General features: G+C 41.4%; 1 protein-coding gene across 2 annotated transcripts in view; it reads right to left on the bottom strand.

The window, feature by feature from the left end:
* Nucleotides 1-265: 265 nt before the first annotated feature.
* LOC121322500 (solute carrier family 49 member 4-like) overlaps nt 266-21,687 on the bottom strand; it is a 37,626-nt gene continuing 16,204 nt past the window's right edge. Inside the window, exons 5-9 of one of the 2 annotated variants that reach the window (XM_041262594.1) lie at nt 20,608-20,716; nt 18,312-18,379; nt 7,749-7,879; nt 5,944-6,126; nt 266-1,361 (exon numbers count right to left, since the gene is read on the bottom strand). In XM_041262594.1, coding sequence (XP_041118528.1) covers nt 1,246-1,361; nt 5,944-6,126; nt 7,749-7,879; nt 18,312-18,379; nt 20,608-20,716 — 607 coding nt within the window. In that variant the 3' untranslated portion in view covers nt 266-1,245. Of the gene's footprint in view, nt 1,362-5,943; nt 6,127-7,748; nt 9,336-18,311; nt 18,380-20,607; nt 20,717-21,687 lie in introns of those variants that run through there. The other variant, XM_041262593.1, reaches the window with a different exon arrangement.

Below are 21,687 nucleotides of genomic sequence, written 5' to 3'. Positions count from 1 at the left end.
GTGCAGTAATTCATTAAGATGCATTTGACTCAGCTCACTATAGGGCTTGACGACCCGTTACATTGCACAGCTTCTATAGCCAATCATTTCAAATAAAATACTGCGCAGCCAATCATTTCAAACAGAAGACTGCACAGCCAATCATTTCAAACAGAAGACTGCGCAGCCAATCATTTCAAACAGAAGATTGCGCAGCCAATCATTTCAAACAGAAGATTGCGCAGCCAATCATTTCAAACAGAAGATTGCGCAGCCAATCATTTCAAACAGAATACTGCACAGCCAATCATTTCAAACAGAAGATTGCGCAGCCAATCATTTCAAACAGAAGACTGTGCTGAAGATTCCAGTACTCTGAAGAATGCAATTATTGTTTCTACAGAGCTGGTCCTCTTTGTTCCACTCAATCAATTGTAAAACATACATCAAGGGAACACAGTACAGAACGATTTTATCTGGACCAGTCCTGGGCTTGAAGCACATGGCTTGCAACTATCAAGAGCAGTAACCACAGAGATTGATGGCGAGGGGATTTCACTGTGATCAAGCAGAGCCATGGGGGAATGGGATTCTATAGCAACTTCCTTTGCACGGTTTCACATCATCAGTAACGCACTCCTGGGTTACTGCTGTCCATATCCACACCCCTTCTCTACCGCGTGCACTGATAGCCAGCAGCTTAGCGGGCTGAAAAGCCATGTACTGCGCCTTGTTCACACAGAGCCTGAGCCTCCCTCCATGGAGCCAAGTCTTACACAACACTGTGCTTTCTAATCATGTGGAACATAAAGGAAGTGAGGTCCCACTGGGAGTCCACCCTGTTTCCAGTACCTGAAAATCCTTGATGTGTTCACAGTCCAAACAGTACGTGGCTGCTGTAAAACCCTGCAGCTGTATGTACAGTAATGGCATATTATTATTATTATGGTGAATTATCTATACTTTCATTTCCTCTGGACAATATCAGTAGATTACAGGTAAAGTAAATGCAGTAAGCAATGGGGAACTTCCATGTAACAAAAGCTTAGCTTCACTTTTTGAATGTACAGAAAGGTTTCTGAATTTAAAAAACTAAAAAACAACAGTGCAACAAAATGAGGAAATATTCAACTTCAGCAACAGAAAATAACAAACTTCTAGTTACCTCCTCCCCTCTGTTCATTGTGCAATTCAGAGCAAAGTGTCCTAATTAAAAATGTCCAGTCTTTTCATGTTTAAAAAAAAAAAAAAGTATTCTTTCTTCCATTAAACAGACACGAAGACATCGAGATAGAGCCTATCATATGATTCCCTGAAGAGGAGGATAAGGAGAAGGCTGAAGAGACAGGATCCTGTGAGACACCAGTTCAGCCAGGACAAATCTGAAAAGAGTAAATCGAGGAACACTGTTAATGCAGGACCTGTAGACACACACACTCTCTGCTCAGTGGATGTGCTGTGTCACACCTGTTAGCTGATATTTCTGTGTCGTTCTTGGACAGAAATCATCTCAAGTTGTTTCTGTCTGAATGGCTGTTCTGAGACTTAATTCTACTGATTCGTGTTTCATTTCCTCTTGGAAAGTTTCCATGTGGCCCAAAAATGAACCACCTCAAATGCCCATTATGGATTTAGTTTAGCACATACCTGGCTTTCCAGGGTGAAAATGACTGCAGGAAAGAGAAAGTGACAGGCTGGGAAATCTGAACTGCTTCCAGATACACTCTGAAAGTTAATGTCGCTTTGAAGCTTTTATAAAAAGGCATTCTGATTGACTGATTCCGGAACATTTCTTTGTAAATTTTGTATTTTTTTAAATGCACATTGCAGTGCTCTTTCCATGCATGCGAGATAAGATCTCAGCTATGTTAGGAAATGATTTTCATCAGAGCTGCCTAGCCAGTCCATTTAGCAAGCTCTTAACACATTTTAAAAAAGCAAGACACTTCTTATTCATTAGTCACTTTGTAGTTTTACGCATTTCTGGATACTGCAGTTGTTTCATCAATGCTTTCTGAAGCATATGGAAGAGGTGGAAGTATGGACACTTGGGGTGGACAAAAATCTGATGTCTCCCACCACGCTTTAAAAAAGTACTTACATAGACTTAGAAAATGCAGGTCCTTACTGTCGGAAAGGTGGCAAATGGACTGCCACATTGAAGATGTTCATCTGCCAGCGAACTGAAATAGTCCTTCGAAATACTGTTGCTGTTAATTCATTAGAAAACCTTTCCCATCGTTGTTAGTTCTCTAAGCGCTCCCGAATGATGGTTTTGAGCTCTACAGGTAAAAGGCTGTTTGGCATGCCATACCGGTGTTGCATGCCAACTGCTTTTTTTTTTTTAATCCATTTGGGAGAAGAATTAAAATGTTCTCTATAGCTGACTTAATTTACTTAATAGGGTACTGGATGGCACAACAGATAGATGTTGTTCTTTATATTTGTTACAATGTCAAAGTGAGCTTAATTGAGAACGTTAGCATGGCCCTTTCTTTGTGTGATCAGTGCATCTGCTCAGGGCCCTAAGGGATCGTAGCCTTTTGTGTGCTCGGTATCTTTTCAGGATATCTGGAAGACAGAGGCAGCTACACATGGCTACATTTACAGAAGCACAAACACACACAGACAGCAAGTTCAGAACAAAAAGCATTCCAAGGTAGCGTGGCTTTTAGCTTGACCAGGAGGACAACATCTTTACATTCACAAGGCCCAGTCTGGACCCCAGTACAATCACAAAGAGATCAGCACATCAGAGCTTCAGACAGAATGCTTTTAAACACGTTCCTGTGCCATATACACTGTATATCTCTGAGGTTTTAAAAAGGGCATCACTTCCACAGTGATAAACCTGTCGGAAAACATCCTGTCCCGCAGTGACACACATTATATTTGATCATTAGCAGATAAGGCATCTGCAGCCTGAAACAAAGCAGCCTGTCCACTCTGCCGATGAGGAACAAGGAGTACATTAACTGTGAAATATCAAAGGTCGCTCAGAACGCTCGCCCTTTGCAAACTCTCTCAGGCTCTGTAATCAATCAGCTTTACGTGCCTTCGAAAGCTCATTAATTTGTCTTCTGGTTGCCTTCCAACGCTTGATTATTATTATTATGATTATCATTATAACTGATTTTAAGTCTTGATAATACCAATTACTGCTATAAAATTTGTATTAAAGTTTACAATGCAGTATATTGTATAATACAGCATTTGAAAGTGTTCTGACTAGATGGCATACCTGCAACCATATAGATGTACATTCTGATGTTGTATAATCTACCAAAGTACAGTAAGAGCATCTCTTGCAGCTATTCTATTAGTGCTGCAGCAGCAGTAGGGGTAACGTGTAGACTATGCAACGAACAGCCGCATCCTTTGCTAGTTGGTTGCCAATTTGTCGGTTTATACATCAAAACAAAGCTATTTCACACAACTGGCACCAGAAATGAATACCTCGAAAGGGCTCCCCGAATCCACATTTATAAATCATGGGCGAAGGGGACTTGCATTACGATAGCTCAAAACCCAACCCGTTAATCAATGTTCAACAATCCAGTCAATGTTTTGTAAGAGTGTGAAAGCAGGTTAATAGAGTGCTGTTTATCTCAGTGCTTTGTCTCTGCATACAGGAGCTTGAATCACAGCAATTTAAATGGAGATTCAGACGTAAGCAGGTTTGCCATAGTCACAGAATACTAAGCGTTGCCGCGTGGAGGATCAGATTCAAAGTTTCACTCGCCGTGCTGCCTGGGGAAATCCATCATTCATAAGGGCTAGCGTTGAATAACGTCTCCGACTGGAACCTGGGACAAAGGGTCAGGAGGACAGCAAAAAAGAAACTAGCAAATTAGACTCCAAGGGTTTAAAGCTCTTTACGTATGCAACTTCCTCTTTGTTAACTTAAATCATAAGTCATTACAGAGAAGTCCCAGAATGCAATGCTGTACTGAAATAATTAGAAAGGCTTTTATGTAGCTTAAATGACCTGCATGTTATTAAAGGTAATGTGTTGTCAAAAAAGAGCAGCCTGAACTTTTTAATAAACATTTACAGGTGAATATTGAATCCTTCAGCGCACATAATTATGCATAATTTACATGATGAATTTTTAAAAGATGTCTAACACATTGATCTGCAGTTCTCGTTTTTAGACATACAACAATGTGTTTTTTTTTTTTTGTGGGGGGGGGGTTGTCGTTGTCGTCCGCTGACAATGCTGTTCTCTGAAGGTTCTCAAGTTATACCATCAGACTGTGAATTTGTTTTTCAATAATTTGTAACGGTCTTCCAGGCAGAGAAAATTTACAATTGATTCAAAACAGCAGCCTAAAGTTAGTAAAGGGATGCCCAAGGAATGACAGTATAAAAGCTCCATTGTATTATGCTCACCAGTTCCTGCACAAGCACACAGCCCTAAGAAAACATGTCAGTGGTGCTGTAGGCATGAAAAGGCAGTCAGACACAGAAATTTACTGTGAAGCGCCTCTCTGAGGTCATGAAGCTGCAAGACCGCACAGTACAGAGCTGATAACAGAGGCTCTCACAGGTCCTCAAGTTGGCAGGTGAAATACCTGGCTCATCATTATTCAACTGAAGATTCAGGTCCTTACAGATATCTGTACGTTATAATTTAATCTGCAGATCGGGTTTATATTGTCAATGTGCTTTTTCAGCTTTTCAAGTGTCTCTCATTCTGGTCAGACCCATTCAGCCCGTCGCTGTTTTCCCTGTGAATTGAGAAACCCCCATGTTCCATATTCATCTGGAGAACATGTATTCCACCTGTAATGAAACTTAGTAAGGACGTTTTCTTGAGGAGTAACCAAATCTGGAATTATACTGAGGAAGCGGTCTGCCTTTCCCAGTGTATGAATGTCATGTGGGATGTACAGTATAATGCAAACTTACTTGTTACATATATTTAAGTAATTTAACACTCGTGTTTAAAGACTCAAAGTGTTAAGCAAATTCTTCCGACGCATTGAGAAGAGCAGGACAGTAATAAGAAGCACATGGAACAACAGAAAGGGGAGAACAGTGTATTGTGTTATTAGGCAAGCCTAAGGAAGCAGGGCTATAAAAAGCCACAGCTCAACAAGGATTTATTAGTGTGTACAATGGACTGCCCTCTAAAGGTTCAAAGGTCAGAGGGGCAGGGCACCACGCTATGAAGAACCGCTGAATGTCTCTGCCTCTCACAAAGCTTTCCCATGTGGGCTGGGCTGCAGGAAGCCAGGAGGGGGTTATTCTGTGCTTACTCAAGAACTGGTGTCAGGGTAGGTGTGGGGCTTGGTTTCAATAATGTTTGGGTGGGAGGATTGCTCTGAAGACAATGCAGGGCCTCTCACAGTGGAGGGGTGCTAGTACATTCCAAACTCAGCATTGACATGCCCAGCTGTCACTCAGACTGTGGGGTCTCAGGCACACCTTGACAAGAGGTGCTGACAGGACTATTAATGCTGCCCTGGTTGGCTTCCAGTGCTTCAGCTATATCTTTAACAATGAGCTATTAAGAAGGACAGAGAGAGCCGTTTATACTGCAAACTTCAGTTAGTCAATCCTAGTTGTAGTTTTATAACAGGACTGCACAGTTGAGTTTCAGCTTTAAAAATAGGAACATACAGTAAAGTTTCTACAAAAGCCTTCAAGCCCAAACTCAGACAATTGTGACAGTGCTACAGATAGAGAAAGACAAAGACAGGGTCTATCAGCTTAGAACTAAGACCTGCAAGCCTGTAATCAAATTAGATTTCAAATCCGAGACTAAGCTCTGCAGAGCTCACTAATCTCATTTCAATCTTCTACAACTGAAAGTTTCCATCCTTGTTTCTGGAGACTTTCCAAATACATCCCACTGCAATCTAGCTCTACCCATCCACCCAATGTGACTTACTCCACTACTGGTTTCAAAACAGGTATGATATCTACAAACTTTTTATTACTATTTATTACTGTTCTTACCTGTGTGATAAAATGTTAAGAAAAATAACAAGGCTCCCGTGAAGAGGTTGCTTAGGAAGGTGACCACCCCACATGTGATGCCCTCTGGCACTGGATAGACCGTTTCAATGAAGAGCTCGAAGAACATGGGCACGCTGCTGATAATGAATATTCCCACTAGGATACACGAGGTGTACAGAGTAGCTGCAAAAGAAAGGGGGAAAAGAAAAGTCCATAAAGAAGCAGCACAAACTTCTCTGAAACATTCAAAGCAGCAAATGAAACTGGTTTTAAAATCCCTGATAACAGTCTAATGACTAAAAAGTGAAGAGTAAAAAACACATCTCAGAATTATTTAATGTTAATACAACTACCTATACTGGTTCAGTACAATAATAATCTCCTAAAGCAATGTTTATGTTTCTGTTTCTTGATCACTGCAGCGCTGGGGAACCCACCTGCTCACGGCTCGTTTGCATTCGAGAAGAGAAATGATCTTCCGATATTCCCCTCTGACTTGGCAGATCAAAACATAACATGCATGTAGCGTGCAATAAAGCTCTGTGTAGATGCAGAGCACGTGGCTCCCTTTTCACATGTTGGGTTGAATGCAATGGTACAGTGCCAGCACACATTTCCAGCTGGAACACACTTGTTTGGATCTAGTTTCCAGCTGGGAATTGGCCCATGGACCATTCACAGGATGGAACAAAAAACAAACTATGTATTTAAACCATAAAACTATGCAAAGTTAAAGAAACTTCAAACCAGTAGACAGTTTCACTTAACATCTTGTCTGTCAATATGCTGCATTACCGTACAACACATGCAGTGTGGGTGTGTGGAAATAGGTAGCTGCAGTGGTACAATTGTGGGGAATGTTTCCGGGACCACAGGCTGGCATTCTGTACTTGAGGATGCAGAGAAGCGGTACTGGAACCCTTCCTTTATCATTCAACACGAGCACGGCATGAACAAGGTAAAGCAGTGCCAGAGGATTAGGAGAATCTATAATTCATTTAATATAAATCCAGACTACATTTCAAACTCTGTGGTTCACGTCAGTGTTCAGGGAGAATTATTGTCACTAAAGTTGCTGGTCTAGTATCATTCACCGGTATCTCTGAATGTCATTTTATTTCCTGCTGACAGAGTCAGCTGTTTCTGATCACAAAGATTACTTCTCACAGTAAAATTGGCTGCTATAAAAAATGGAATGGAGGATAATAATAATAATAATAATATCAATCTGAAGGGACAAGCAGACTATTAAGTGAATCCAGAACTGTTCACATTCAAATAAACATTCAAATCAACTTTTTTATGTATGTGTAAGGAGGCTTACATTAATAATATGCAGATAATGTAAAGGATCTCTTGCTTTGTAATAAAACATTTTAAAACACTAAAATCTCAAATAAAACCAGGCTTCTGAAAATATATGTTTTAAAACTGGGAAAGTGACTTGGATGAGGCCAAGCGCAGACGGTCTTGTTATGTATGATACAGTAGCTATAGCTCTAACTAACATTGAATTTCCTTTGCACTGGTGTAGCTCCCAACGGGCAATTAGACTGGCAGAATTACATTACATTACATGCTCTGGTCTATCCAGATGTGGGAACTCACATAAAAAGGGTATTTTTACAGAGATCCAAGAAAGCAGTAGTTCTCCATTACATGTACATTTACAAAGCTCCTGACATGCAATTAACATCTTCAATTTCCTTTTCTATATGTTCTTGCTTCCTGGTGCCAGTGAAAGGTTTCCCATCCCTGTGTATGGATGCAGAGCCAGCGATCCCAGCCGCTGCTGTCCTGCTTACCTGCGGTTAAAGGCAGGTGGGAGCTTCTGTCGGGGAGGCAGGTGAGGGTGAGCCAGGTAGACGACAGAGTGGCTCCGGAGAACATCAGCAGCAAGATGAGCTTCAGCATGCCCCTCATAGAGTCTGCAAACCTGAGCCAGAGAAAAACACAATGCAAAACAAACTGGCAGCAAGAGAAACAACAGCTCCCAAAACAACAGCAAGTGTTTAATATGCTGGACCGCCAAGCCATGAAATGACCTGTCGTGCATTGTGCAAAGGTACACCGCAAAACAGACCAGATGACAGGCAGGGACCGCCAAGCCATGAAATGACCTGTCGTGCATTGTGCAAAGGTACACCGCAAAACAGACCAGATGACAGGCAGGGACCGCCAAGCCATGAAATGACCTGTCGTGCATTGTGCAAAGGTACACCGCAAAACAGACCAGATGACAGGCAGGGACCGCCAAGCCATGAAATGACCTGTCGTGCATTGTGCAAAGGTACACCGCAAAACAGACCAGATGACAGGCAGGGACCGCCAAGCCATGAAATGACCTGTCGTGCATTGTGCAAAGGTACACCGCAAAACAGACCAGATGACAGGCAGGGACCGCCAAGCCATGAAATGACCTGTCGTGCATTGTGCAAAGGTACACCGCAAAACAGACCAGATGACAGGCAGGGACCGCCAAGCCATGAAATGACCTGTCGTGCATTGTGCAAAGGTACACCGCAAAACAGACCAGATGACAGGCAGGGACCGCCAAGCCATGAAATGACCTGCCGTGCATTGTGCAAAGGTACACCGCAAAACAGACCAGATGACAGGCAGGGACCGCCAAGCCATGAAATGACCTGTCGTGCATTGTGCAAAGGTACACCGCAAAACAAACCAGATGACAGGCAGGGACCGCCAAGCCATGAAATGACCTGTCGTGCATTGTGCAAAGGTACACCGCAAAACAGACCAGATGACAGGCAGGGACCGCCAAGCCATGAAATGACCTGTCGTGCATTGTGCAAAGGTACACCGCAAAACAAACCAGATGACAGGCAGGGACCGCCAAGCCATGAAATGACCTGTCGTGCATTGTGCAAAGGTACACCGCAAAACAGACCAGATGACAGGCAGGGACCGCCAAGCCATGAAATGACCTGTCGTGCATTGTGCAAAGGTACACCGCAAAACAGACCAGATGACAGGCAGGGACCGCCAAGCCATGAAATGACCTGTCGTGCATTGTGCAAAGGTACACCGCAAAACAAACCAGATGACAGGCAGGGACCGCCAAGCCATGAAATGACCTGTCGTGCATTGTGCAAAGGTACACCGCAAAACAGACCAGATGACAGGCAGGGACCGCCAAGCCATGAAATGACCTGTCGTGCATTGTGCAAAGGTACACCGCAAAACAGACCAGATGACAGGCAGGGACCGCCAAGCCATGAAATGACCTGTCGTGCATTGTGCAAAGGTACACCGCAAAACAGACCAGATGACAGGCAGGGACCGCCAAGCCATGAAATGACCTGTCGTGCATTGTGCAAAGGTACACCGCAAAACAGACCAGATGACAGGCAGGGACCGCCAAGCCATGAAATGACCTGCCGTGCATTGTGCAAAGGTACACCGCAAAACAAACCAGATGACAGGCAGGGACCGCCAAGCCATGAAATGACCTGTCGTGCATTGTGCAAAGGTACACCGCAAAACAGATCAGATGACAGGCAGGGACCGCCAAGCCATGAAATGACCTGTCGTGCATTGTGCAAAGGTACACCGCAAAACAGACCAGATGACAGGCAGGGACCGCCAAGCCATGAAATGACCTGTCGTGCATTGTGCAAAGGTACACCGCAAAACAGACCAGATGACAGGCAGGGACCGCCAAGCCATGAAATGACCTGTCGTGCATTGTGCAAAGGTACACCGCAAAACAGACCAGATGACAGGCAGGACTTAACAGTGGCAGTGCTAATGAAATTATCATCATGTTCGTGTTCACATTACTGCAGGTCAGAAATAATTGGTTCTCCTGCACAGATTTCACAGCAATTCACTCCTGCTTTTAATGTGTTTCTAAATAACGATAACTCAAGCCACAGCAAACCACAGAACCCAGCCCTGAGAAACCTCCAATTACAACCCAACAGGTGAACAGAGACCTGCGGAGGCAGATTCTGAGGACTCCCTGATGCAATTAAAATGCAAGCAGCCATATGGCTGTGAACAAGACACACATTTCAGCTTGACGCTTTCTTCAGTGTACTGAGTGGTGGGGTTTCTAAAGCACTGGACATGTATCTGGTTTGGATCCTCCCAGGTAAAGACAAGGTAGGGAGTACCGTGGAGAATAACAATATATTTGACATCACTGACTGGATGTTGAGTCCACTGTGCCACCATGCCTACCTAAGCGCCTTCAGCTAGACACCTGTAATGGCCCATCTTTCAAAGAGACAAATGAATAACAACAACAACAACAACAACAACAATCCTGGCAGCACACATGCAGAAGACGACATCGATATGCTACCATTTGCAACATCTAGGCAGATTAGTGGATTAGTGGTGCTGATGTGGATGTCATTGTAATTCCGCAGCTTCAATCACAGGCTTTGCAGAGCTGGTGGAAGGATGAGGGTCTGTATATTGTTAAACTGAAGACGGGATTTCAGGCTTATCAGGACATCATGACAAGAAATATTACGGCTCTCTCTATCCTGCTGAAAACCTCATTATGGACAATGTTGCTCTATATCTCTATATGGAAGTACAGCCATTCTTCTTAGAAAGTTGCTCTGAATGCTTAGATAAAAAAATTAAATAAATCGTGGAAGACTTGTTCCATTTGTCAAAACCTGAAAAAAGTCTTGTTTATAAAACGGATATCAGATGCAAAGCCGCATTCATTGTAATGCTTTATTGTGTTGCTTTAATAAACAGATTAGTGTTTTTATGTTGTGTGTAGCGCTTTATGGTGGGGTTAATTTACTACCACTTGGGCTGCATGTGAAGAGTTACATTCATGCATTATTTGTTTTACTGTTTTTATAGTAATTCATAGGTTATTATTTTTGAAATGAACTAATATACAATAAAAGCAGTTTTTTTTTTTATATCCTCATGAAGACTGAAGACCTCTGTGGTTCTGCTGGATGTCAGCAGTGAAACAAACAGGTGCACCAATCTTCAGAACTGACAGAGTCTACACAGTCATCACTAAGAGAATTTACACTCCGGACGACAGAGACGTCAATCAAACCAGAGCAACTCACATTAATTAAACTTACAGAAGGCACGGAAAAGTCACAATTGTCAAGAGGGATGAAAAATGTTGGCTTTGGACCCTTCTAGCATGTAAATTTACAAGGGCATTTGGTGCTGGAAAACATGACAACTAAAAACTGGCTTCCTGCTTCCACAAGACTCCTGAAAAACACTGCAGTTTATCAAGCCATCACATTTAACAGGAATTATTACCTAATGTTCCTAATTAAAACTTCAGCAGAATAAAGCAAGAGGTGTCATTGATTCAACCATAGCTTGAAACTGCTGTGCAGGCCCAACAACGAACTCCATCCATCAAAAGTGACAAAGAGCTCATTTTGCAAAGTACACAGTTTAATACATGCTATTTGTACAGTGGCATGGAAAACTATTCAAACTAAAGACTGGATTTTTAATGTCCACAGTTAAATGTAATTTCATCTCGGGTTTCTGTGACAGTTTATAAACTACTAACCATCTTGTAGTTTACACTGTCACGTAAACCCTAGATGGAATTATTTTCCTGTAACTCACTGAAGTCCGTCTATTATTTTTTTTATAATACATGGATATCAGTCTCTGTAATAAAAGACAATAAAACTGGTGTTACGGTTCACATGGCAACTGAATTCAATGAATAAGAATAACTTAAATTAAATCAATATTAAAGAATCTTAAATGTAATTTTCTTTCTCATAATTCAGGAACTGCGAACTAAGCTGGGTAGATAATTAACTGCTAAAACTAACGTATTCATAAGGAAAAGGTGTTTCAGTGGGGTATACAGTAGGTATTTTTTTCTTAGCCGCTGTCAGAGAAGAAGATTATTCGTCTCGCATGCTTGGTTGGTGCGCCCATTGGTGAAGGATGATTGTAAATCTTCACAGAGACAGATTTGTTAAAAGTGCCTAAAAACCACGAACTGTGGGTGTTGTCGAGTGATTGAAGACAAGACATTTTGTGTTTGAAAGCGGTCTCGGGGTGCACAGGAGTCATATGGGTCAAAGGTCAAATATAACCTTCTAGACAAATATGCCATTTTGACGTCACTACTGCAGTATTATGCCTTTTTTTCGACTGGCTCAGGATGCAAATATAGTCTTCATCCACGTATTTTATATACAAGTACAGTACATAACTAATTCCTTAAACAAAAACATTGAAGATGATATTTACAATAAATTATTCAAGTTTAATTAAACACACTTTACATCTGGCTTGGAGAAGCTTCAATGTATTTGAACTAGAAATGTTACCAGGAGGTCCCCAGTTCAAAGCCTGGATGAGCCACTGACTCTTACTGGAAGTGACTCTGCAGCAGTAGTTGTTGATGCAGAGTTCACCCCCTAGTCTCTGTTAGTCGCTTTGGATAAAAGCGCCAGCTAAATGACTAATTAATTAATCAATAATAACAATAGCAATAATAATTGTGTTTACTGGGGTGTTTTATTAATGGCTAATAAAATACAGTATACTGCAGTAAACAGGTTTTCAACAAGTATCTTTTCCACATTTTGCTTGTGTATATATATATATATATATATATATATATATATATATATATATATATATATATATATATATATATATATATATATATATATACACACACACACATATACAGTGGCTTGCAAAAGTATTCAGACCCCTGACCAACTCTCTCATATTACTGAATTACAAATTGTACATTGAAATTTCGTTCCGTTTGATATTTTATTTTTAAACACTGAAACTCAGAATCAATTATTGTAAGATGACATTGGTTTTATGTTGGGAAATATTTGTAAGAAAAATAAAAAACTGAAATATCTTGCTTGCATAAGTATTCAACCCCTGTGCTGTGGAAGCTCCCAGTTTGCACCAATGAAAGAAATTGCCCTAACGAGGACACAATTACCTTACCATTGGCCTCCACCTGTGAACCATTAAAGTTGCTGTCATATTTTCTGGATAAAAACCCCACTGTTGAAGGATCATTGGTAAGGCTGTGAATCTGAAGGAAAATAAAGATCAATGAGCAGTCTACAGAAGTTAGAGATAAAGTAATACAAATGCATAGATTAGGGAAAGGGTACAAAATAATATCCAAGTGTTTGGATATAAGAACATAAGAACATAAGAACATAAGAACATAAGAAAGTTTACAAACGAGAGGAGGCCATTCGGCCCATCTTGCTCGTTTGGTTGTTAGTAGCTTATTGATCCCAAAATCTCATCAAGCAGCTTCTTGAAGGATCCCAGGGTGTCAGCTTCAACAACATTACTGGGGAGTTGATTCCAGACCCTCACAATTCTCTGTGTAAAAAAGTGTCTCCTATTTTCTGTTCTGAATGCCCCTTTTTCTAAACTCCATTTGTGACCCCTGGTCCTTGTTTCTTTTTTCAGGCTGAAAAAGTCCCTTGGGTCGACACTGTCAATACCTTTTAGAATTTTGAATGCTTGAATTAGGTCGCCACGTAGTCTTCTTTGTTCAAGACTGAACAGATTCAATTCTTTTAGCCTGTCTGCATATTACATGCCTTTTAAGCCCGGAATAATTCTGGTCGCTCTTCTTTGCACTCTTTCTAGAGCAGCCATATCTTTTTTATAGCGAGGTGACCAGAACTGAACACAATATTCAAGATGAGGTCTTACTAGTGCATTGTACAGTTTTAACATTACTTCCCTTGATTTAAATTCAACACTTTTCACAATGTATCCGAGCATCTTGTTAGCCTTTTTTATAGCTTCCCCACATTGTCTAGATGAAGACATTTCTGAGTCAACAAAAACTCCTAGGTCTTTTTCATAGATTCCTTCTCCAATTTCAATATCTCCCATATGATATTTATAATGTACATTTTTATTTCCTGCGTGCAGTACCTTACACTTTTCTCTATTAAATGTCATTTGCCATGTGTCTGCCCAGTTCTGAATCTTGTCTAGATCATTTTGAATGACCTTTGCTGCTGCAACAGTGTTTGCCACTCCTCCTACTTTTGTGTCGTCTGCAAATTTAACAAGTTTGCTTACTATACCAGAATCTAAATCATTAATGTAGATTAGGAATAGCAGAGGACCTAATACTGATCCCTGTGGTACACCGCTGGTTACCACACTCCATTCTGAGGTTTTTCCTCTAATCAGTACTTTCTGTTTTCTACATGTTAACCACTCCCTAATCCATGTACATGCGTTTCCTTGAATCCCAACTGCGTTCAGTTTGAGAATTAATCTTTTGTGCGGGACTTTGTCAAAAGCTTTCTGGAAATCTAAATAAACCATGTCATATGCTTTGCAATTATCCATTATCGATGTTGCATCCTCAAAAAAATCAAGCAAGTTAGTTAGACACGATCTCCCTTTCCTAAAACCATGTTGACTGTCTCCCAGTACCCTGTTACCATATAGGTAATTTTCCATTTTGGATCTTATTATAGTTTCCATAAGTTTGCATATAATAGAAGTCAGGCTTACTGGTCTGTAGTTACCTGGTTCAGTTTTGTTTCCCTTTTTGTGGATCGGTATTACGTTTGCAATTTTCCAGTCTGTCGGTACAACCCCTGTGTCAAGAGACTGCTGCATGATCTTGGTTAGCGGTTTGTAAATTACTTCTTTCATTTCTTTGAGTACTACTGGGAGGATCTCATCCGGCCCAGGGGATTTGTTTATTTTAAGAGCTCCTAGTCCCTTTAACACTTCTGCCTCAGTTATGCTAAAGTTATTTAAAACTGGATAGGAACTGGATGACATGTGGGGCATGTTGTCAGTATCTTCCTTTGTAAAAACTTGTGAAAAGTAATCATTTAACATATTTGCTATTTTTTTTTCTTCCTCTACGATTTTGCCATTTGTATCTCTTAAACATTTAATCTCCTCTTTGAATGTTCTCTTGCTGTTGTAATATTGGAAAAACATTTTGGAATTGGTTTTAGCTCCCTTAGCAATGTTTATTTCTATTTCTCTCTTGGCCTTTCTAACTTCCTTTTTGACTTGCGTTTGCAGTTCTGTGTACTCTTTCTGCGTACTTTCTTTTTGGTCCTTTTTTAATGCTCTGTAAAGTGACTTTTTTCGCTGAATATTTTTTTTAATTGATCTATTAAACCATTTTGGCAATTTAGTTTTACATTTAGATTTGTCTACTTTAGGGATATAATTGTTTTGCGCCTCTAGTACTACATTTTTGAAGAACAACCATCCTTCTTCTGTGGGTGTTTTCTCTATTTTACTCCAATCTACTTCTGTTAGTCTCTGTTTCATACCTTCATAGTTTGCTTTTCTAAAATTGTAAACCTTAGCTTTAGTCTTTACTTTTGGGGATTTAAAAAACACTTCAAATGAGACCATGTTGTGGTCTGAGTTTGCCAGTGGTTCTCTGACCTCTGTTTTAGTTATTCTATCTTCGTTATTTGAAAAGACTAAATCAAGGCATGCCTCCCCTCTAGTGGGTGCCTTCACAAATTGTGTTAGGAAGCAGTCATTTGTCATTTCCACCATTTCTATTTCATCCTTCGTGCTACCCACCGGGTTTTCCCATTTTATTTGGGGGAAGTTGAAATCCCCCATTAGTATGGCTTCTCCTTTGCTACACACATTTCTAATGTCATTGTATAACAGATTATTGTGCTCACCATCTGAATCTGGCGGTCTATAGCATGCTCCTATTATTATGCCTTTTGAATTTTTGTCTGTTATTCTGACCCATATTGATTCGGTTTTATTTTCTTTGTCCAGGTTTAACCCCTGGGCTTCAAGACTGTTTCTTATGTATAGCGCTACCCCTCCTCCTCTTCTGTCCTGCCTGTCTTTCCTATACAGTGTATACCCACAAATATTATATTCGTCCCCATCACTCTCAGATAACCACGTTTCTGTAACACCTATCACATCATAGTTACCTGTTAGTGCAGTAGCTTCAAGTTCTAGAATTTTGTTTCTGATACTTCTAGCATTTAGATAAATACATTTAATGGTTGTCTTACCTGAGTTGTTGTTCTTGTTTTGATGCGGTCTCCCTTCTGTTTTTTTGTTGATTTCTCCCCCCTTCCTTTCTAGTTTAAATGCTTCCGAACCTGCTCGAGGATCTTTTCTCCGAGTAGACTGGTTCCCTTGTTATTTAAATGCAGTCCATCCCGTCTATACAGATAGTCCTCGTTGTAGAATGTGGTCCAATGATCAAGATAGGTGAAGCCTTCCCGTGTGCACCACGTCTTCAGCCATTCGTTTTGATTAATTATTTCCAGCTGTCCATATGGTCCTTTGCAAGGTGCGGGTAGTATACCAGAAAATACCACAGTTTTGGTTTTCTCTTTTAATTTCCTTCCTAGCTCTCTGAATTTGTTTTGCAGGGATTTTGGTCTGTCTCTTCCAATGTTGTTTGTACCGATGTGGACGACTACTACCGGGTCGTCTCCTGTTCGTTCTAGGAGCCTGTCCACGTTTTCAGTGATGTGCTTGACCGAGGCTCCCGGAAGGCAGCACACTGTTGTAGTAAGGGGGTCCAAACTGCGAATTGAACTTGCTGTGTTTCTCAATATGGAGTCCCCAACAATCATGACCTCCCTTCTTTTTGCTGTCTGGTCACCACTGTCAATGGGGTCCTGGATGTTGTTCCTTTCATTCTCTTGTTGTTGGTTCTGCTCATCAAAATTCTGAAGTGACTCAAATCTGTTGGTTGTTTTGATTTCTGGTGGTTGTGTTTGACGAAGTTTCTTTTTTTCCCTGCTTCTGCCTACCTGAACCCAGCTGTTCTGACCTTCTATCTCCCTGGTGGCTTTCAGTCTGTTAGGGGTGATGCAGACTTCCATGAATTGTGGGTGTGCCAGTTCCTCAAGATCCTGTTGCTGTCTCACTTCTTCCAGCTCCATTTCTAGCATACTTACTAGTTTATGCAAATCCTGGATCGTGCGGCACTTTACGCACACTTGGTTTAGCTCCGCTGGGTTTTCTCGGATTTCCCACATCAAGCAGGTGTCACAGATTACTGGCTTGAAGACCATGTTGAGGTTTTTTTTTTTTTTTTGAAGTTTAGTTTCTTCTGCAGCCGTCAACCTGCTTTCAAACTGCTTCGAAACTGCTCTGTACTTTTCCACGCCTGTACTTCTCCCACTCGCTGTCGCTTCCAATCCCAGTGAGCACAGTTGGATCAATAATCAGGAAGTGGAAGCTGCATCACACCTCCCAGGCACTGCCAGAAAAAGCTGTCCCTCAAAACTCAGCGCTGAAACAAGAAGGAGACTTGTGAGAGAAGCCACAGAGAGGCCAACAATCACTTTGAAGGAGCTACAGAGTTCAGTGGCTGGGAGTGGAGTAATGGTGCACCAGTCAACCATATCAAGAGCTCTGCATAACACTGGCCTGTATGGGAGGGTGGCAAGAAAGAAGCTGTTACTCAAAAAGTACCATCTGAAAGCACGTCTGGAGTTTGCCAGAAAGCATAAGAGTGACCCAGCTGCGATGTGGGAAAAGGTTTTGTGGTCAGATGAGACCAAGATAGAGCTTTTTGGCCAAAACTCAAAGCGCTATGTGTGGCGCAAACCTAACACTGCCCATGCATCAAGACACACCACCCCTACAGTGAAATACTGTGGTGGCAGCATCATGCTGTGGGGATGCTTCTCATCAGCAGGGACTGGGCATCTTGTTACAACTGAAGGAAGAATGGATGGAGCAAAATACAGGAAAATACTGCAAGAGAATCAGCTTCAGTCTGCTAAAAAACTGAAGTTGGGAGGAAATTCACCTTTCAGCAGGACAATGATCCCAAGCACAAGGCCAAAGCAACATTGGAGTGGCTCAGGAACAAAAAGGTGAATGTCCTACAGTGGCCCAGTCAAAGTCCTGATCTCAATCCCATTGAGAATCTGTGGCACTATTTGAAAATTGCGGTCCACAAGTGTCGTCCAACCAACCTCAACAACCTGGAGCAAGTCTGCCAAGAAGAATGGGCCAAAATCACTCCGACACTGTGTGCAAAGCTGGTACATACTTACCCCAAAAGACTTAAAGCTGTTAGTGCAGCGAAAGGTGGTTCTACCAAATATTAATGTGTGGGGGTTGAATACTTATGCAAGCAAGATATTTCAGTTTTTTATTTCTCTTAAAAATTTCCCAACATAAAACCAATGTGACCTTCAATAACTGATTTTGAGTTTCAGTGTTTTAAAATAAAATATCGAACAGAATGAAATTTCAATGTACCATTTGTAATTCAGTAATATGACAGAATTGGTCAGGGGTCTGAATACTTTTGCAAGGCACTGAGATATATATATATATATATGAATGAAATCTCTTGTCAACTTGCACAGACAGTGCATGAGACTTACCTGGCCACTCCAATACCAACAACACAGCCTCCTACTGTAGACCAGAACCCTATCCAACCAGCATCCACCTGCATCCACACACAGGAGAGAATGCATTATTACAGACCACTACTTTACATACCCCATCCAACCAGCATCCACCTGCATCCACACACAGGAGAGAATGCATTATTACAGACCACTACTCTTACATACCCCATCCAACCAGCATCCACCTGCATCCACACACAGGAGAGAATGTATTATTACAGACCACTACTCTTACATACCCCATCCAACCAGCATCCACCTGCATCCACACACAGGAGAGAATGCATTATTACAGACCACTACTTTACATACCCAATCCAACCAGCATCCACCTGTATCCACACACAGGAGAGAATGTATTATTACAGACCACTACTCTTACATACCCCATCCAACCAGCACCCACCTGCATTCACACACAGGACAGCGTAACTTTACATACCAGACCCACAGAGCAGGCTGGGATTGCTGTGCCAATTGCAATCGGCGCACTTCTCTTTTTGTGCTATTTGGAATGTTAATTCTTAAACTGAATACACTGAACAAGCTTGATTGGTCACGCAGAATTAATGAGGAAACCAGAGTCCTGATGCTTAACCAGATGTCTACACCTACACCATTTAAACACCACAGGGTACGCGACAGCTTTATTCAGGAATGCTTTGCAGCTACAGTAATTAGTGAGATGGAACTGGAAAATATCTTGTATCATCTGGTTGCACTTTGTCTTTCACGCTGGTACTTACTGCTCAAATGAAAACTGATGGGCATTCATTCATCACAAATTGACCACTACTTAGTCATCTTCTTCCATACAGGCTGCGCTAAGCAAAGGTTGACAAACAGAATATCAATTTCCAGTCTGAACCGATTAGAGGTATGTAACATAACCACTGAATGACACCCAGAAGCTGGACTGTAAAAAGTAATGTACAAGAAGGAAATGTTTATTACTAGTATTATCATCATCACTATTATTAAAGTCAAAATTGTATCACAGACTGTATTTTGGTTGGTTGGTTTCCATGCCTGGCTTTCAGGGAGTCTGCTTCCTTTTCTCCAGCAGGGTCTTCGGGGTCACAGCATGTTATTGCTGAAAGCATGTTTGTCAGCCCTGAAAGCAGCTGCCTGGTCTATGACAGGAAGGGGGCAATGTTTACTCTTCAGGAGCAGAGACCAGGTAAGTGAAGCACCTCCTGAAAGCAATGCCTTCAAACAGAGATCTTTAACATGGTGAAGAACAGAAGAGATCAGGCTTCAAAACGCTGCCCCGAGCAGAGATTCTTTAACATGGTGAAGAACAGAAGAGATCAGGCTTCAAAACGCTGCCCCGAGCAGAGAGTCTTTAACATGGCGAAGAACAGAAGAGATCAGGCTTCAAAACGCTGCCCCGAGCAGAGAGTCTTTAACATGGCGAAGAACAGAAGAGATCAGGCTTCAAAACGCTGCCCCGAGCAGAGAGTCTTTAACATGGCGAAGAACAGAAGAGATCAGGCTTCAAAACGCTGTCCCGAGCAGAGAGTCTTTAACATGGTGAAGAACAGAAGAGATCAGGCTTAAAAAAAGAAGTTTTTCTAAACATGCTTTCTTTCAAAACTGTATATTTGAGACCAATATGGCCAATCCAAAGTGCACAACAGCTAAGATTTTTTAAAATATTTTGTTAGCAACAACCACAGTACCAACTGCTAGATGGGCAGCTTGCTGAGATGCTAGACTGTAACATGCCAACTGAGCTGCTTGCATTACTCCACTTCTAATTGTGATCCTGGGGACAGAGATATACTGCAAGCCCTGCATTATACACCTGGAGGTTTCTTTTTATTCTGCTATGAGCTTGTGATCTTGAGAAGACCTGTTCCGAGGAAAAATCGAGTCGTTCGGGACTTTGAAATAATGACCTGCAGCTAACCTCCCGAACACCAAAGCTTTACACCCGTTTTGTTAAAAGATGTAACCCTGTAGAATACACTAAAAATACACTTATTTTTATTTTCTTTTTTTCAGAGACAGCACCAAAGAGGATATTCTTCACTTATAAAGCTGCCTCGTGTTGAATTTAAAGTTCCTGATGCTGTAACTGGCCTATAAAACTTTTCATATTCCTAACAAAAGTTTAAAAGAAACAAGAAAAGCAACAGATCAACGGAGCACAATACAACGGTCATATTGCCAGATTTGACATTCAAGCCGGGGTTTAAGTACAGTAAAGTCATGTCATCCTTTGGTAGTGCATGAGAATTGCTATGAGTTTAGGCTTCCTTACCTGGCTGACTTTGGCAGGTGTCAAAATCATGTCCAGAACTCCTGACCATCCGGCTAATATACCAAGCGGCACGGAATACGCCAGCGCGATCATCAGAAAGCGGAAATTACTGAAAAGATTAAAAAAGCGACAACTTGTCAGACAAATTCTGTTTCTTTTTCTCTTCTTCATGCTTTCTTGATCAAATAAAACAAACACAAGACAGCAAACCACCCTGTTACTCCATGTTTAACCAAAGGTTTTAAATACATTTCTTATTAACACAAGCACTTCTGTTATATAGCTCAGTTTCAGTCCAATGCAGGGGTGGCAATAAGCCTCCTATTGCATAGCAGTGTCACCCATTCCAGGTTTTCTGCGAGCTTGATTAACCTGTGCGCAGGTAACAAGCTCAGGTGCACCTTATTAAATGTCTGTCAACTTGTTTTATTTATGTTTTGTATCCTGGACTAAAGGTTTTTCGAATTGGGATGATCATTTCAAGGATAAGCAGCTTTCTTGCAGTGGAGCATTGCAAGGGCAGCAGTGTACAGCAGCAGGGCAAGCAGCTTTCTTGCAGTGGAGCATTGCAAGGGCAGCAGTGTACAGCAGCAGGGCAAGCAGCTTTCTTGCAGTGGAGCATTGCAAGGGCAGCAGTGTACAGCAGCAGGGCAAGCAGCTTTCTTGCAGTGGAGCATTGCAAGGGCAGCAGTGTACAGCAGCAGGGCACTTGTCCTTGGCAGCTGGGACTCCTGTGGTGCTCAATACTTCAGAAAAGAAATCAGAAATAGCAGTTTCTGGGGTGTGATGTCACAGAGGCAGCCCCCAAATCCTCATATGCTATAAAAAAAAACAAATCTCCTTTAAAGACGTCAGCTGTTTTTTTTGTGGTTTTTGTTTTCAATTTTCACAGGTTTAACCTTCTGCTCCACGTCCTGCAGCTTTATGGACAACTGCCTCAGGACTCTTTAGACAAACATATTAAAAAAAAAAAAAAAAAAAAAAAAAAAAAAAAAAGCTTCAGATGGGCAGCTGAGGAAAATATAAAAAAAAAAAAAAAAAAAAAAAAAAAAGAGTTTTAGGCCTAGGTTTACAATATTT

This window comes from Polyodon spathula, chromosome 10 (genome assembly GCF_017654505.1).
Source record: "Polyodon spathula isolate WHYD16114869_AA chromosome 10, ASM1765450v1, whole genome shotgun sequence".
In the NCBI taxonomy this organism is placed as follows: domain Eukaryota; kingdom Metazoa; phylum Chordata; class Actinopteri; order Acipenseriformes; family Polyodontidae; genus Polyodon; species Polyodon spathula.
Note: the sequence above shows the minus strand (reverse complement) of the source record. Positions and strands in the feature narration are given on the sequence as shown.